The following is a 15918-nucleotide window of genomic DNA, read 5'->3' as shown; positions in this document are numbered from 1 at the left end:
TATTGTTTACAGCGATAAAGCTTATTTTTCTGAGTTCAATGACCCTTTGTACGTCCACAAAAAGTTTAAAATGGATTTTTAAATCAATTTTGAAAAATTTACCTCGCGGTCCTTCTTGACAGAAAAGCTTCTACTTGACAGCTCGTTCCAAGGGGACAATAGTTGATCCATCGAAAAAATGTTGTCTTGTCAAAAAAAAATTTTGCATTAAAATGAAAAAAAGTGATCAGAAATGGTTTTTAATCGTGTTTTTTACCGTTGTACATAAAAATTGACATAGGGCTTTAGTACCCAATTCCACGAAAACTGAGTGATATTCACCCAGATCTGAGTGAAATTCACCCAAATTGGACAGATGCCCCCTTTACTCATTTCTGAGTAGGTTCGGTTTTGACGAAAACTGAGTGATTTTAAACTTTCTCAAAAGCAAGCCCATGCAGCAAAAAACAAAAATTTCTCACCAAATTTTCCCCACCCCTGCAGAGAGTTCATCTCAACTGACAGAGGGAAATGAATTCGCGGTTGCATTTTGTGAAAGGTGAAACGTAAACATCTCGGTCGAAAGTGGAATCTCAATTTTTACCAGATTTCTTTGGTAAAATCATTTAAATCGCTATGTTATAAAGGTATATTACCGGTCATTGCAATCTTAAGTAGCTTATTGTTTTAAATGCAATCAATTTCAGCCGCAATAATCCCGAAATTTGCCAAAAATGAAAGTATCCGTTTGAGGTTAAACCAGCAAAAAAATGGAGTCAGCTAACGGGAGCAGCACCAGTGGCACCACCGACAAAAAGCCCGACCTCAACGCCCTGGTTCGAAACATCGTCAAGATCCTGCTGTCCACGTCCAAGTACTTCCACTGTCCGTTTTGCGCCGACGAGTACCTGTTCGAGTTCACCCTGCGCCACCACTTGCTAAAACAGCACGAAGAGGATCTGTCGAAAATTGTCCTCTCCCCGGACAACAGCATCCGGTTCTGCAAGAGTAACATCTGCCCGTACTGCGGCGCTCTGTTCTACTACATTTCGGCCCTGCCGAAGCACATCGTCAACAGCCACAGCCGGGACTGTTTGATCAAGTGGCAAACGATCGAGAAGGAAAACAGCCTCCGGAAGCGGTTCGCGGCGGAACCCAGCATCAAATGTATCCCCTGCTCGCCCGGCCTGAGCGACCTGTTCGAGGAGCTCAACACGGGCTCGACGTCGGGCCGGAAGAAGCGCAGCCACCGGCGTAAGTCCTCGCCGCTGTACAAATCGGCGCTCAAGAACGCGAACCGGATTTCCGCCTCGAAGCGGACCGCGTCCGAGTCGTGGGTCAGCTGCGACTTTGAGTTCACCATGGCGAGACCGGCGGCGGCGGATGGCTCGAGGAGGTCGACGGCACGCCGCGAGCTGCAGTTTGACGACTCGCCGGATTCGCCGGCCCAGCAGGAGGCTGGGATTTCATCGGTCAAGAAGCCCAAACGGAACCGGAAGCGATTCCTCACGTTGAAGGCGCTGAAGCCCAAGTTTGGTCTGCGGAAGTACGTGCTGTCGAAGTTTAACAAAAAGTATCACTGCAAAATTGTGACGAGCACGCCGAACAACTTTTTGGACGATAGCGAGGCGAACGGCGAGGACGATTCCCGGCTGCACAATCAGGAGCGCTGGAACCGGATCCACTACGATTGAGAGTATTATTGCTTTTTGAGTATTTTTTTTATATTTGTATGTTACCCAACATTTTTTGGTGTGGTATTTTTTTCGATTGAATGGTTCGTTTTTAAGAACCTTTTTGGTATTGCTTTTATATATGGTATTATAAAAATATAACACAAATCTCTAATATATTACGAATTTCAGCATCTCAATAACATAAATAAAAAAATGCCTTATTTTTATACGCAGCTTCTCGAAGGTACGAGAGTATTATTAACGACGTATTGTATTTCAAACTCGCATTTTTATATACAAAGTAAAAATTAACATCTACAAAAGATGTTGCTGTTTTTTGGAAATAAATTTTGACGCAAAAATCAAAAATTGCATTTTTATTACAACTTATCCTTATAAAACAAGTCTTCAAAAAATAATAATTAATCGTCTTTTTATATTTCAGAACCAAAAACACAATAAAGGTGCAATATAAGGATTTCCCGGTGACACAATCAGTCGCATACGCTCGTCAGAGAATAAGGATAATTTCTAGGAAAGGAAAATGTATAACCGTTGAAAGTAAATCGCGAACCAACCAACGGTACACCATAAATACTGATTGATCAGATAGAATTCAGTTTCCTAGAACACGATGTTAACGGCGGAATTCCTATATGAGCGTCCACGAGCCTGAAGTTCCGTGGATGTTGACGTCGTATGAATCCCAGACGGAGATATTTGTTCAACATGGTAACCATCCTGCGTTTACTTCAATTGATGCTGTCATTTCTGCCACCTTACTGCCCGTTCTATAATCCACTAGAGCTAGTGTTTGGCTAATTCAAAGCAATCTGCAACTGTACAACGTGAAATGTTCTAAGCAGTGAAGCAAAATCTAAGCTTTCTTTAACGACAGAGTATCGTAAACCGTAAGGCTAAGTGATCCGCATTTTGATACGAGATGTTCAGTATATTTGGCCCAACACTATTGGATGGCTACATAGACTCTTTGTTGCAAATACATGTTTTTTTGGACACCGAAACCACACGATGGTGCATCGCACTGACTTATCTGATAGAATTCAGATTTCAGGAAGTGTCAATGATGGAATTTTTAAAAGCGCGTGCACGCTTCACGTGTTTTTTTTTCGAAAGCTTTGCTGTGGCCAGCTGGTGTTATTTCTGCCAACATACTGCCCTTTTTTCAACCCGATAGAGCAAGGCGCTTAGCAGATTCAAAGCAATTTGCAACGGTATTGCAAAGAATGTTTGAAATTACGCAAATTCTGGATTTTCTTCGAAGACAAAATTTCGTAAATCCTAAGGCAAATTGATCCGCAGTTTGAAATGAGAGCTTCAGTAGTATATTTCGCCAAAAATTATTAGATATTCTGAGACACTTAAACATAAAAAGTCTCTACGAATCTATAACATCGACGTCCGTACTTGAAAAGTGGTTCCTCGGTCAAGTTCATTGTGGCGTCGAGGGGGGAAAAGCAATGGCTCTATTTACCAGACCAAGTACCAGACATAAAAATTTTTCTTTTGCAATTTAATTTTCTTGTGAAAATGATTGATTGTATTTTCTTAGTACGAACCGTCGAAAAATGAAGATGAAGATTATGTAGAAATTATTTGTTATATGTTTCTTGTCATTTCTAAACATCTCCGGCTCTGAATATTTAATTTCATCTGAGTTTTGGGTAATGATTTTTAACCTTATTTATTTTTAATATTATACTGGATTAATTCAATTCTTAATATTGTAAATCCGAGTGTAAATCAAATATTACAAACTTTTCCCGACATTGGAATGTGTAACAAAAACGATTATTGGGGCTTGTTCTGGTGGGCGCCAAATATGACCTTGATTGGACGTGACAGAAGCTGGCCTTCACTTTCGAATTTTAAATGGGATTTAATCCGTAGAAATATTTTTTTTTTTCTAAATTTAAACATTCTTGGCGAAAATAAAAAGATCAAAACATTCCAAATTCAAAGCTTCAGAAGTTAAAAAAATCTAATTTTTTTTTGTTTTAATAGTTTTTTTCAAACAACAAAAATCAAAATTCATATTAAATTTTTTTCAAATTTTCTAAAATTGTAATTGAAAAAATCTGAACATCTGAAATTTTTTTAAAAATCTGAAATTCAAAACACCAATAATTTGGGGAATCTAAAATTTAAAGATTAAAAAAAATCAAAATTGAAAACCAAAAAATATCAAATTCAGATCAATTTAGAAAACAAAAAAAACTCAAATCTCAAATAATATTAGAATTCTTAAATTCTAAAATTCTTATTTTCTGAAATTCTTAAATTATTAAATTCTCAAATTCTTAAATTTTTAAATTCTTAAATTCTCAAGTTCTTAAATTCTTAACTTTTTTTTTCAATTCGCTTCGAATTTATTCTTAAATGCTTAAATTTTTAAATTCTTAAAATTTTTAATTCTTGTATGCCAAATTTTTTAAAGTAATATTTTATGTTAGAAATTTTGAAATTATGAGAAGAAAATATTTTAAATATCGGAAATGAAATTTCTTTCGGAGTTAAATTTTAGCGAGGATTTTGGAATACAAACTGTATACAAATTCTTAGATTTTGAATTTTTAGACTTTCGAAATTTCAAATTTATCATAGTCAAGTGATTTTGATTTATTTTTGAGCTTATATTTTTGAAGCTATTTTTTTAGATTTTTAAATATTGTATCTTCTATTTTTGAGCCTTTAAACCTCGCTTTAAACATAAAACGAGTTTGATTTTTTATCAAATACTTTCTGAACTAGTTTTTCTTCATTTAAAAATAAAATTTCTTAAATGTCTTATATGGCGTGGATTTCGCGCGGTTTCGGGTTTTAGGTCGGCGCGGATTTTTTTCGACTCTCCCGTAACAACTCTGTAGTCGGGAATTCTAAGCATACCTGTTTGAAAATTATTTTTCAACTCTCGAATAATTTTGTAATATTTTGTACAAGTTCCAAATTGAATTCACTCAATTCTGCTTTGGCAATTAACTTTAAATTTTAGGTTCTTTTTACTATTTCAATATATTTGAGTATGGAAAAGCTGTTTAAGACATTCAAAATCCTAATGGGTTTTGGATGGCTTTGACACAGACAGTGTTATAAATGAGTGATAGAAAAGCTATCAATGGATTATTTCTGCACCAAAAACATCCGAGAGTATAGCGGCCTCTCTATAGCTTGTGAGATCACTTCTTGTGTCTCGTGATTCCCAGCGATGTCATTCTCTCTCTATCACTCCTCCCCTTTTCCTCGACTATGCGCTCTCACCGCTGAGTCTCTCAATCTCTCCGAAAACTGCAAACGCGAGATGGCGATTAGGAGTCGACCACGCATGACGTCCCGTTAAACTGCGCTTGCGAAATTGGTTTTGTGGCGGCTTTTGTGGTTAACCGAGCCACGTAGCCCAGTGGTAACGCTTCCGCCTCGTAAGCGGTAGATCGGGGTTCAAATCCCGGCTCGGACCAACACAACTGGTGATCTTTTCCCTTCTGGAATCGATTGCTTAGTAAAGGGAAGGTAGTGTATCGTCACAAACTGGACCTTATCACGACACCTTAGGGAGGCGACCTATGGAATGTTAACATTAACCTTAACATGTTAACATTAAGTTGAGAATGAAACTGCCACTGAATCCGCTTTGTAAATGCCGGCCCCGATACTCTTCAAGGGTGTTCCCCTCAGGAACTGGGAAAGATTTACTTTTACTTTGTGGTTAAACGTTGTTGCGGTTGGATGATAGTCAAAGCGGGAATGAGAGAGAAAAGGAAAATGCCAATCGCGAGCGTGTAAACACGAAAACGTGTTCGGCTATTTTCGGCGCTGAGAGTTTCAATAAAGAGAGAAGAGCAGTTGTATTTGAGGCATGAATGTTCAGGCGGGATAATTGTAGTTGCAGAGAGTTGATATTTTGATATTTTACCAACCCTGGACACAGATTTTCATAATATTTTTTTATGAATCAAATGATCTCTATTAATTTTTGTTTATGAAACTATAGGCAAAGTTTATGGCCAGCTTAGAGTTATGATTCTATTTAATGTTATCACATAGATTGAATATTTGAAAACAGATTGCGTGATTTTCAGGTTTTGGAAAACTTAAATATCGAATAAAATCCAAAATTGAAAAAAGTGTTAAATAAGTAGGAAAACAAAAAATCATATCAAACTGAATTTTCATTTACAAAAAAAAAACAATTTAATACTGACCACTAGATAAATTAACATTGATAAAAAAATTCAATATCAAAAATAAAAAAAATAAAAAGGGCACTGGCAAAAAACTTTTTTTTAATGAATTCCTTGACATTTTTCAAAATTCTGTGAAAGAATAATAACAGCAATTTTTGTTTTAATCGTTCTTTGATTTGAAATGATGATGAAGTTTAGATGATGAAAAGATTTAGAAAGTTTTTTGATAGTGCAGCAGAGGAAGTCAATCTCAAAGCATTCGGGAGCTTTGGTGTGGTGTTATTAACGGGCGATAACGGTAAGCTCGTGCAAACGTTGGTGTTTTAGACGGAAAAGCATACCTTGGTGAGTGTCTTATAACTGGAGAGGTCAGCGTGTATTATGCGACACTGGGAACCCTGGGTGAGTTTGCTTGTGTGCATGTATGTGTGAGTCGAGTGATGTGGGTGCATGAATGGTTTTGTGAAGAGTCATTTGTGAGTTTCCACAATTGGTGAACTCTATCATTTGGCTCATGTATGGATGGAAGCATGAATGGATTTCATTTTATTATAATTTTTTTATTGACCAATTTATTTTAATGCATCAATTTATTATAACTTATTCATACTTTAATTTATCCTAGTATGTATCTTATATTTTACATATTTTTCCTCACTTTCCCTCTTCTTTTTCTTCTTGCCTTCTTTCAAGTCGCGTAAAAAATAATATACCGGTCGTTAAACGAGAATGTCTAACTCGAGTTCATGCGTCGTTTTTACGGATTCGTTCTCCTCTTACTCTGATCTTATTTTTCCGAGAATTATAAATATAACGTAAAAGATATAACTACCTATAACGACTTCGGCTTAAAAATGCACCATTCGTAAAAATGTACCATTCGTGATAGTGTCACTTTGTTAATAACTGCTCGAAACGAAAACTTTCAGTTACTATTTTTCGCAATTCTGTCGGTCTCGTAGATTACTATTTTCGGATCATTTCGTCTTAAAATCCTGCAACACGATGAAATCATTGCAAACCTCACTATAAAGTTTTGATATAATTCATTTGGAAACCACAGGAAATACAATTTAATATATTGCTTGAATAGTAAAAGGAGGAGCCCTTCTCACAGCGTCGTTGCTCGGAAGGCACGCCGACGGGGGAATGAATGATAATTTGGCGCCGCGTTCGAATTAAAACTATTTCTAAATCAATGATTGTGTATCTTTCCGCAGCCGGCTGCCTAAGATTTTTAAAATTTCAAAAGATAAACAAATTGCTCATGCATGGTCGCATCACCTACCACAGTGAATCCTGACCTCATACCCATCTTACTAACCCCTCAAAACTCATGTGATACTTTGTCGGAGACGCAGTCGATTTGGCGGTCCCATCACTCAAGTATCGGACTAACATTCCCATCCACTTCCCCGTGTCTTACCACTGGTCGTGGCCGGCGTCGGTATTGATCAGCATGATAGGGATCTTTGAAAATTGCGAAGGGGTGATGATTGGTTCCTACTTTTCATCTGTGGTCCACGGAGCAATTTTTGGGGGTCCTGGTCAATAACGAAGTAGCAGCTACGGGTAGACACCAATGCTATGCTATGCTATGAAAAGATTTAGAAAGTTTTTTGTTCTTTAAATAAGAAACTTCATTATTTGAGCATTCTGAAAAAGTCTGGAAAAAAGTCGGGGGATTTTGAAAATGGAATTTTAGTGGTCACCCTGATTAAACAGCCTACAATTCCATCGAGCACCTCATATTTAGATTACAGCTTGTTAAATGCGGTTCCATCACCAATTTTGCGAAACATTTTGTTTAATTAGTCTCATTTGATGGAATTACATTTCCCGAATCCTCATCCTGCCAAACTAAGCGATTCATTGGCAACTTTCATCTTTTGCATGAAAATTTGGTATCAAAGGCAACCAATGCTTTTATGTCACCTCAGTGCAAACCTCAGTGTGGTGTTAGCGTTTCAATCTCAGTAGTCGATGATCAATGAATTGACATTCGGTTACCGTTAATGTAGCAACCTTGACGAACGGTTGTGCATCCTCACCTCGGTACTTGTTTACGATATTTTGTAAAAATTTGAAGATTCTGTATACCAAGTCTGAAAGGTTGTGTTTTAGGTGACTCTGTTGTGAGAATGTCGGTTGCCAAAAATAATGGTTAGAATTGAGCGCCGAGCAATTCAAAGGTTCTTTGTAAGCGCACTTTAGTGGATTTTTTAGCATCTCAAACTCATACGACGATGGTAGCAATCATCATTGGAAACAAGTGAAACACCAAATGAGTTTCTTTCAGCATTAGAGGATTTGAGAAATAAAAAATGCGATTTTGCGAGGCTAGCTGGCCATCTTTTTATAACTTTGCCCGAAGCTGCTTCGAAGACCACGTGTTAACAGTGCTAAGAGTTTAAAGCCAAAAGGATTTGCTATGTTCTTCGCGGTGAGTGTTCAAACTGATAGACAGAATAGATTCAAGCGATTTTGAGACGTTTGAAATCTGACGTCCGTACTTGAGAAGAGATTTCTCAGCAAGTTTCTCAACATATTTTGTGACTACTTTTTTCCAAACAGTTGGGCTTTCTTTCGTGTCCGGGAACAAACCAACAGCGCATAACTCTTCTGTATGTTACCAACATTCTAAGTTTATTCAGATGCCGGTCCATACCGCCGCGGAACATGCTCCAATCAATCTGCAGCAGCAAACTTTGTCCTCGCGTGAATGTTTTGTTTTCTTTAATTTATAATTGTGCAGTGGCCCCCGTTAGTTGGCCAGCCACCGCTCACTTTCCGGCTACTGTCTCTCTTGCTCTCGCACTCACTGTTCTTTTTTTCAAATAAGTCTCTTTTCTTCTGGTTCACAGAACTTTACCAAGCGGAGGGGTTGGGGGATCGTTTACTCGAACACAAACTCGTAGTACGACGCATCAAACACCTGAACTCGCACGAAACCGTCCTCGCCGCCCGTCGCGTAACTCTTGCCATCGGGGTGGAACGCCAAACTGTTGATCGGACCGAAGTGGCCCTTGACGCGGGCAAACTCCTCCTCGTACACCAGGTGGAACAGGCGCGAGTCGAACTTGCCGGACTTGGTCGAGGTCGTGGTGACCTCCATCGCTTCCTGACCTCCGCCGAGGACGACGTGCTCGTGGATGGGGCTGATGGCGGCCGAGTTGACCGGTCGCTCCGTCTTGTACGTCTTCAAGCACATCAGGGACTCGGAGTCGAAGAGCTTGGCGGTGGTGTCCTTGGAGGCGGACACCAGCATCGTTCCGTCGGCGGACAGCTGCATGTCGTTGATGACGCCGGTGTGGTCGTTGACCGAGTTGAGCTCCTTGGCCGTGCGCAGATCCCAGATGCGGATCGAGCCGTTCTCGTGCCCGGTGATGACGGTTTCGTCCAGGGCGCCCCACAGCATCGACGTGATCTTGGTCTGGATCGACTGGTTCATGGTCAGCTTCAGCACCGGGCTCTGGCTGCTGATGCTCGAGTCCACGTTCCGGACGTCGATGATGAACAGCTCGCTGTTGTGACCCATAGCCTTGTCCGTCGAGTACGAGGCCTGGTTGCCGGAGAAGCTAAAGTTGGCCGTACGCGCCGCCGAGTTGCACGGAATCGTCCCCAGCACGGAACCCGTCTCGACGTCCCACAGCCTACAAAGAAACAACAACATCAGTCACTTCCAACAACGCTAGGGGTTCAACACTCACTTGGTGGACATGTCACCGGCGCCGGTGATGAGCCGCGTCGTGGTCCAGTCGACGTCCACGCACCAGACGGCACCCTGGTGGCCATTGTACGTGCCGAGACGTTCGCCGTTCAGCGAGAACCACACCGACGGCTTGTGGTCCTTGGCCGTCGAGAAGATCAGATCGCCCTCCCGGTTGTACTTGATCTGCGTGATGGCACGCTCGTGCCCCTGGAGCATCAGCGGTTTCTACGGTGGAAAAAAAGGGTCAATTAATGTTCCGACGCAAAGTTTGAGGTTAGGTTCGACGATAAAACATTGAACCCGATTTACACCCCTCAAACATCTCTCTTCCAACAAATTTCATCACTCCCGACAGCACTCGAACCTTCCCGCACCGAATACGTACCATGTTGGCGTCCGGACGTGGGTTTTGGAGCAAGATTTCACCTAAAACGACGGGAAAACCTGCCCGTGTCGAGAGACCAGCAAATGTTTGCAACGAAGAGGCACGAAACGTCAGCGAGTTTGCGAACCGAAAAAGCGGCGCACGTCATTTGAGGTCGAACTTGACAGGTCGAAGTGCGAGTTCATTTTTGTAGCCCACGCAGCAAAAGTTAAGTAACACCACACTCAAAATCGAGCAAGTTTGCTTCTTCGTGCAGCTGCTGTCAAAACAGAAAAATAAACTGGAAACTCAAAAAAAAAACTGGTTGTGCTTTCAGCTGCACAAAGGAGATCCAAAAGAGTTGCGAATATTTTTGCACAAATTCAAAAACTCGTGCGCGTCGTCACCCAGTAGGGGTCGGTTCGCGAGATCCGGAACAATCGCGGAGTTCCGCTAGCGTCGCGTCGACCACCAACTCGCAGCTGGTTTCTTGGACGGGGCTATCGATTTTTCGTGTGTGTGTGTGTGTGTGCGTGTGTGTTTCTGTTTGTGTGCCCGTGGTGTTGGAATCCGTGGGGGCCACTTGGCTGGACCCGACGAGTGCAGCTGGGCCGAAAAGGAAAACATCTGGCGAAGACAGGACACGGTTAATGACACGGCAGGTGTTGTGAAGAGTCCGAAATCGATTGGGAGTTCAGGTGGAGGAAGGAAGGCCCACAACTGCCGAGGTCACCGGAGCGGGGCTTCGCACCTGGAAGGATCCGAAAAGTAGGTTGAGAACCAGTTTTTTTTTGTTTTTATGTTGTTTTTCTTTTTGTCCATTGGGACTACTTTTGCATTGTGATGGTTCTGGTTATTGGAACATCGAAAGACATTAAGGTAGAAGAAACACAAACGAGAATACAAAACAATAATGTAATGTATTTAAATTAACCATAACAAAAAAGAAACAGAAGGAAAAGGATAATGCGACACGCGATGGTAAAAGAAACAAGCTTTCTCTTGAGAGGGTATTTGGAATTGCATAATTATTGACCTGGCCTAGCCTTTGGTGTTTGGTCAGCTTTGTTGATTGAGAAACAGATTTTTTGTTCATTTTGCAGTTGAGTGTAATTTGCCAGTTGAAAATCTTTTTTTTTTTGTCAAATTTAAGTTTGTGTCATTCAACCAGAAAATTGCATTGTTTAAATAAACTTTTTCTTATCAAGCTTTAATTTTGTAGACATCCTTCATGTTCAAACTCAGAACCACAAATTGTAAAATGGATTATAATTCTCCTTTTGAGGAAATTCGATTTGGAATCGATAACCTTTTTTCATGATCAAATAATGTTTTTAGTGTACATATGCGCAAGAGAAACCTTGTTGCTGAATTTTCAAATTGAGTTTATATTATAGTTTAAAGTTTGTTTAGCGTTTTCGTTTGTTAGAAGGTAATATTCAACTAAAACTATGTAAATTTTACCTCAAACTTCGATCAAACCACTCAAAACGAGCAAATCAACAATGGTTCACAAAAAAAGGGTTAAAATGTGTCTATTTTTAACCCTTTACTGCTCAAATTTTTGTTCGAAAAATTTTTTTTTTTCCCTTGTTCAGGAGGTCATTTTGAACAACTTTTGTTCTACAAAAACATTAACTTCTATTGTTTTATGTTTTTCTTGTTTTATTTTTAATATTTTAATTTGCATTTATCTTGTTTAGTTTATGCTTGTTTTTGGTAGTATTTGGCCTATTCTACCACCTGATATAATAACATTTTACCTATCTATTTTTTTTTCACATTTTCATAGTCACTATTTCAATTTTTTGCATGTTTCACATTTTCTGTTATAGAATGAAGATGTCTTCATTTAAATTGCAAAAAATACGTAGAGGCATAGTCTGGGACACTACAAAAATTACTGTATACTTCATTTTACTGAAAATATAGGAAATGTTGGTAAAAAAACACAACCAAATTTGACCCTTAAAAAAATGGCATTTTTAAAAACATTGACAAAGTGACATAAAACATGTTAAACTTCCAACCCTGAAATTTTCTAAAATTTTAAGAGTTCTTCTTTACAATGCTTTTTAAAGATCAAAAATCGGTTGGAATTTTTTTTTTTTGCGATTTTTTAGTTCGAAGCCCGTCTAAAGTCTGGGTTAGGTTGAAGAGGGTTAATTATAAAAATATATTTAATTGATTGAAAATGTAATTTCAAATGTTTGAAATGTAACTTAAACATTTTTACCGAATTCGGTATTTGAAAATTTTAGATCGGTAAACCTTCTGTCAAAATGAACAAAATTTTACCGAATTTTGATTTACGATAAACAATAAGTGCATCTCCAGCGCTAGTGGCAAACATCGAAGCAAATCAAATTTGCCCCCGACGTCAACCCCACCGCAGTACCTGTCGCGGTAGCAAATTTGCTCTCTGTTCTTCGGGATTTCACTTTACTACGGTTTTCAGCCTGTTTGCTACCGCATCAAATGGAATTATGCACGGGAAATCGAATCAAGCTAGGAAAAATCGAATCAAGCACAAAAAAAACAGAAAATTTAAAAAAAATAAAAATATCAAAATATAAAAATAAAAAAGTAATTAAAAAATTTTAAAATGTAAAAATTTTAATTAAAAAAAATCATTTAAAATAAATTTAAAATCATGAAGAATTTAAAAATTAAAAAGATCGAAAAATCTAAAAAAGTTAAAAATTTAAAAATTTTGATAACTTAAAAGAAAATAAAAAATTTAAAAATAAAATCTAGAATAAAATTCAAACCAAAAAAAAATATATTAAAAAATTAAAACATGAAAATTTAAATTTACATAATAATATCTAGGCATTTTTGGTAACGTCCTATAATCAAATGTAAACATTTAGTGTATCCCGCTTAATCCGATGGAGTTGTGAGAGGGACATACTCAATGTTTGCATTTGTTTACAGGGCCTAATAAAAAACGTTACTTAATCCACCTTAAGGTGGTTGGTGCCTTCCTCGCATTCATGTTGTATTTTAGGTGGTATTTACAAATTAATTTAAGAGTTTTTTTTAATTTTTTTATTTTTTTTTCATTTGTTTTTTTTATTATTGATTTTACTTGAACAGCAATTTTCAATTCTTTTTCTACCAACTCTTCAAAATAAAGGTGAAAAATCTCATGAGTTATATATTTCAGTAAAAAGTTCGTGTAAATCTTTGTCGAGACAAAATGATGCAGCAACATAATTAATACAGATTTTTTCCAGAAGAGACGCAGACACTGCTTAAGCGATGTGGCAACCGGGCGATACGCATGCAAGGGGGTGTGGTTGCCAATCCCCCGTGTGGTCAAAAAGTCAAAAAAGCAAAAAGACCCGGCCTTTGAGGTTATGCAAAAATCACCCTTTTTTGTAGCTACAAAAAAACTTTTTCTTGGCATAACTTAAAGAATACTTCACTAAACAGAATAAAATTTAATAGGGTCTTAGGGGACCCCAAAACGAACAGAATAAGGCGGATCCGGCCAAAATCGGTACAGCCAGTTCTGAGATAATCGTGTGGAAAAAAATCATGTCTACACACATCCCCACAGACATTTGTTCAGAATTTGATTCTGAGTCGATAGGTATACGTGAAGGTATATCCAGGAGTCGTATTTAAGAAGTTCATTTTTCGAGTGATTTTATAGCCTTGCCTCAGTGAGGTGAGGAAGGCAAAAAATACTAAAATCAATTAATAAAAAAAAATAAACGATATTTTTTAAAATAAGAGCGAAAAAAAAAACAAATTAAAACAGATAAAAAACCGAAAAAAAATCGAAAAATAGATTCTCTGACATTTTTAATAAGATTTAAAAGTTTTATAAACTTTTAACATTTCTAGGAATGAATCAACGCATAATTATTGATTTTGAAGGTAAACGAGAGCAAAAAACCCTAGCGGTGGGGAAGACGGATTTTTTTCAAGGTGGCAAATTTGATCTCGGTATTCATGAGCCGAGTGAAAATTTGATTTGCACCCCAGCGCTGCAGATGCCCTAATGAACTTTTTTTTTACCGAAATTCGGTAATTTTGAGTTTACCAAACTTTTCAGCAGTTGAAAATTCTGTAAAATATACCGAATTCTTTACATATTGAGAACTGAATCGACATATTTCGCTAGGATTCTAGTTTTTAGTTTTTTTGTTCAATTTAATTTTCATAGGTTTTGTCGCTTTTGAGTCCACTAAACCCGAAAATGGATTTTACGTATATTTTTTTATTTGGCTCAAACTTTGTGGTGGCCTTGTCATGACCAAACAAGTAATTTTGTGTCATTGGTTCACCCATAAAAGTCTCCATACCATTTTGGCAGCTGTTCATACAAAATGGTACGTACACGCTTAGAATTTTTTACCGAATTTGATTTTGAGTTGAAAAATCGGTAAAGTTTAACGATCTAAAACTATCTGTCAACATGAACAAAATTTTACCAAATTTCGGTAATTTTTTACCGAATTTAGTTATTTTCAGTTTACCGAACTGTTCATCAGTTGAAAATTCGGTAAACTTTAACGAACTCGGTAAAAAAATGTGTAAATATTCGAAAATCTGAAACTTTTTAAGGAATCTTTTGATTGATTTGGTGTCTTCGGCAAAGTTCTAGATATTGATAAGTAGTGCCAGTAGAACCAGGGCTGCGGAGTCGGGTCATATTGCAAGCGACTCCGACTCCGACTCCGGCTTTCTGAGTTAAGCCGACTCTGACTCCGGCTCCGGCTTTCCACAAATTGTTGACTCCGACTCCGACTCCGACTCCGACACCTAATCTGTATTTTAAATGTTGAAAAAAAACGCATTTTCAGCACAACAACTTTCTGAGTAAATTTGAATTTTGTTGTTTGGAAAACTGGAACATTTTATTTAACTACTTTAAATTTACACTAATTTTTTTTAAAAATAATTAGCTAGCTACACTAATTTTCAATTGTTTTTTTTCAGCAAGTTTTCATTTACTGAAAATTTCAGTAGTGCAGATTTCAGTAAATTTAACTGCATTTAGTAATGAGAAATAGGTGTGCAGTAACTATCAAAGATTCCCTGGTTTTGAAATAAACAATCTCAAAGTAACTATTTTTAAAGCTTTTTTGAATTTATTTGAGAAGACGTACATGGACATTGTGTGATCCAGCCCAGTACACACTTTAAACATACAAATCATGAGAAAATTCTAATATTTGAAAAATAAATTAAATGAAATCAATCACTCCAATTCAAGGCATATTATTTAAGGATCAACACTTTAAGTGTTTATCTAATAAATTCAATGACTCGTAAATGCAAAGTTGCATGTGCGAGGCATAAGAGCGCTGGTTTAATTGTATTTCAAAATAATTTGCAACTTATTTTCGATATTTTTTGTCAGCTTGAAATGTTTTCAGCACGATACTTTGATTTGTTTTCATTTACATACAAAATGATCATGTTGCGTTTCAAGTAGAAGATTGATATAATAGTTGATAATGCTTCACAAACATAATTATTTTTGTTAAATACTGATAGTGAGCTTTCCAATCACAATACAAATGCTTCGAAAACATCATGGTATCTGATAAATATCTTGAACCAAAAAATAAATTAAACAAAAAAATGCCAACGCATTGCACGCAATTCAATAAATAAATTTAAAATATAAAAAATCGGAACTAACCTGAATTATAACAAATATTGAACAAAAAATAAGTTCGTAAATTATAATAAATTTTTTGACAACTCCGACTCCAGCTCCGACTCCGGGTCTATCAGAAATTTACGACTCCGGCTCCGACTCCGACTCCAGCTCATACAATTTAGCCGACTCCGACTCCGAGCTATTAGAGTTTTGACGACTCCGACTCCAGGTCCCCAAAAAGACCCGGCTCCACCGACTCCAGCTCCGACTCCGACTCCGACTCCACAGCCCTGATAAGAACTACACTCCAGACTCGATAACCCGAAGGTCTTGGCAAAATTTCACTTCGAACAAAAGCGAAT

General features: G+C 37.7%; 3 protein-coding genes across 3 annotated transcripts in view; 2 read left to right on the top strand and 1 right to left on the bottom strand.

Annotated features, from left to right (window-relative positions):
- The first annotated feature begins 527 nt into the window (after window positions 1–527).
- Window positions 528–1834, top strand: LOC6052209. The gene is made up of 2 exons (XM_001868473.2): window positions 528–626; window positions 687–1834. Exon 2 carries the CDS (start codon window positions 750–752, stop codon window positions 1671–1673), a length of 924 nt encoding a protein of 307 aa, XP_001868508.2. The 5' UTR covers window positions 528–626; window positions 687–749; the 3' UTR covers window positions 1674–1834.
- Window positions 1835–8475: 6641 nt separating this feature from the next.
- Window positions 8476–10116, bottom strand: LOC6052506 (eukaryotic translation initiation factor 3 subunit I). Its single transcript, XM_001868726.2, has 3 exons — window positions 9955–10116; window positions 9568–9794; window positions 8476–9510 (listed from the first exon to the last, which is right to left on the bottom strand). The coding sequence occupies exons 1-3, from the start codon at window positions 9955–9957 to the stop codon at window positions 8754–8756; spliced, it is 987 nt and encodes a 328-aa protein (XP_001868761.1). The 5' UTR covers window positions 9958–10116; the 3' UTR covers window positions 8476–8753.
- Window positions 10117–10220: 104 nt separating this feature from the next.
- The window catches only part of LOC6052507 (ankyrin-3), a 31487-nt gene continuing 25789 nt past the window's right edge, over window positions 10221–15918 (top strand). The window contains exon 1 of the mRNA XM_038259374.1: window positions 10221–10701. The gene's annotated coding sequence lies outside the window, so the exon portion shown is untranslated. The remainder of the gene's footprint in view (window positions 10702–15918) is intronic.

The sequence above is a fragment of the Culex quinquefasciatus genome, chromosome 3 (genome assembly GCF_015732765.1).
Source record: "Culex quinquefasciatus strain JHB chromosome 3, VPISU_Cqui_1.0_pri_paternal, whole genome shotgun sequence".
NCBI lineage: Eukaryota > Metazoa > Arthropoda > Insecta > Diptera > Culicidae > Culex > Culex quinquefasciatus.
Note: the sequence above shows the minus strand (reverse complement) of the source record. Positions and strands in the feature narration are given on the sequence as shown.

Bases quoted from the DNA above. Each gene is read 5' to 3' on its own strand.
- LOC6052209 (XM_001868473.2), top strand. From the start codon at position 750: ATGGAGTCAGCTAACGGGAGCAGCACCAGTGGCACCACCGACAAAAAG.
- LOC6052506 (XM_001868726.2), bottom strand. The intron at 9,511-9,567 runs GTGAGTGTTGAA...GTTTCTTTGTAG, and splicing joins GCCGGTGACATGTCCACCAA to GCTGTGGGACGTCGAGACGG.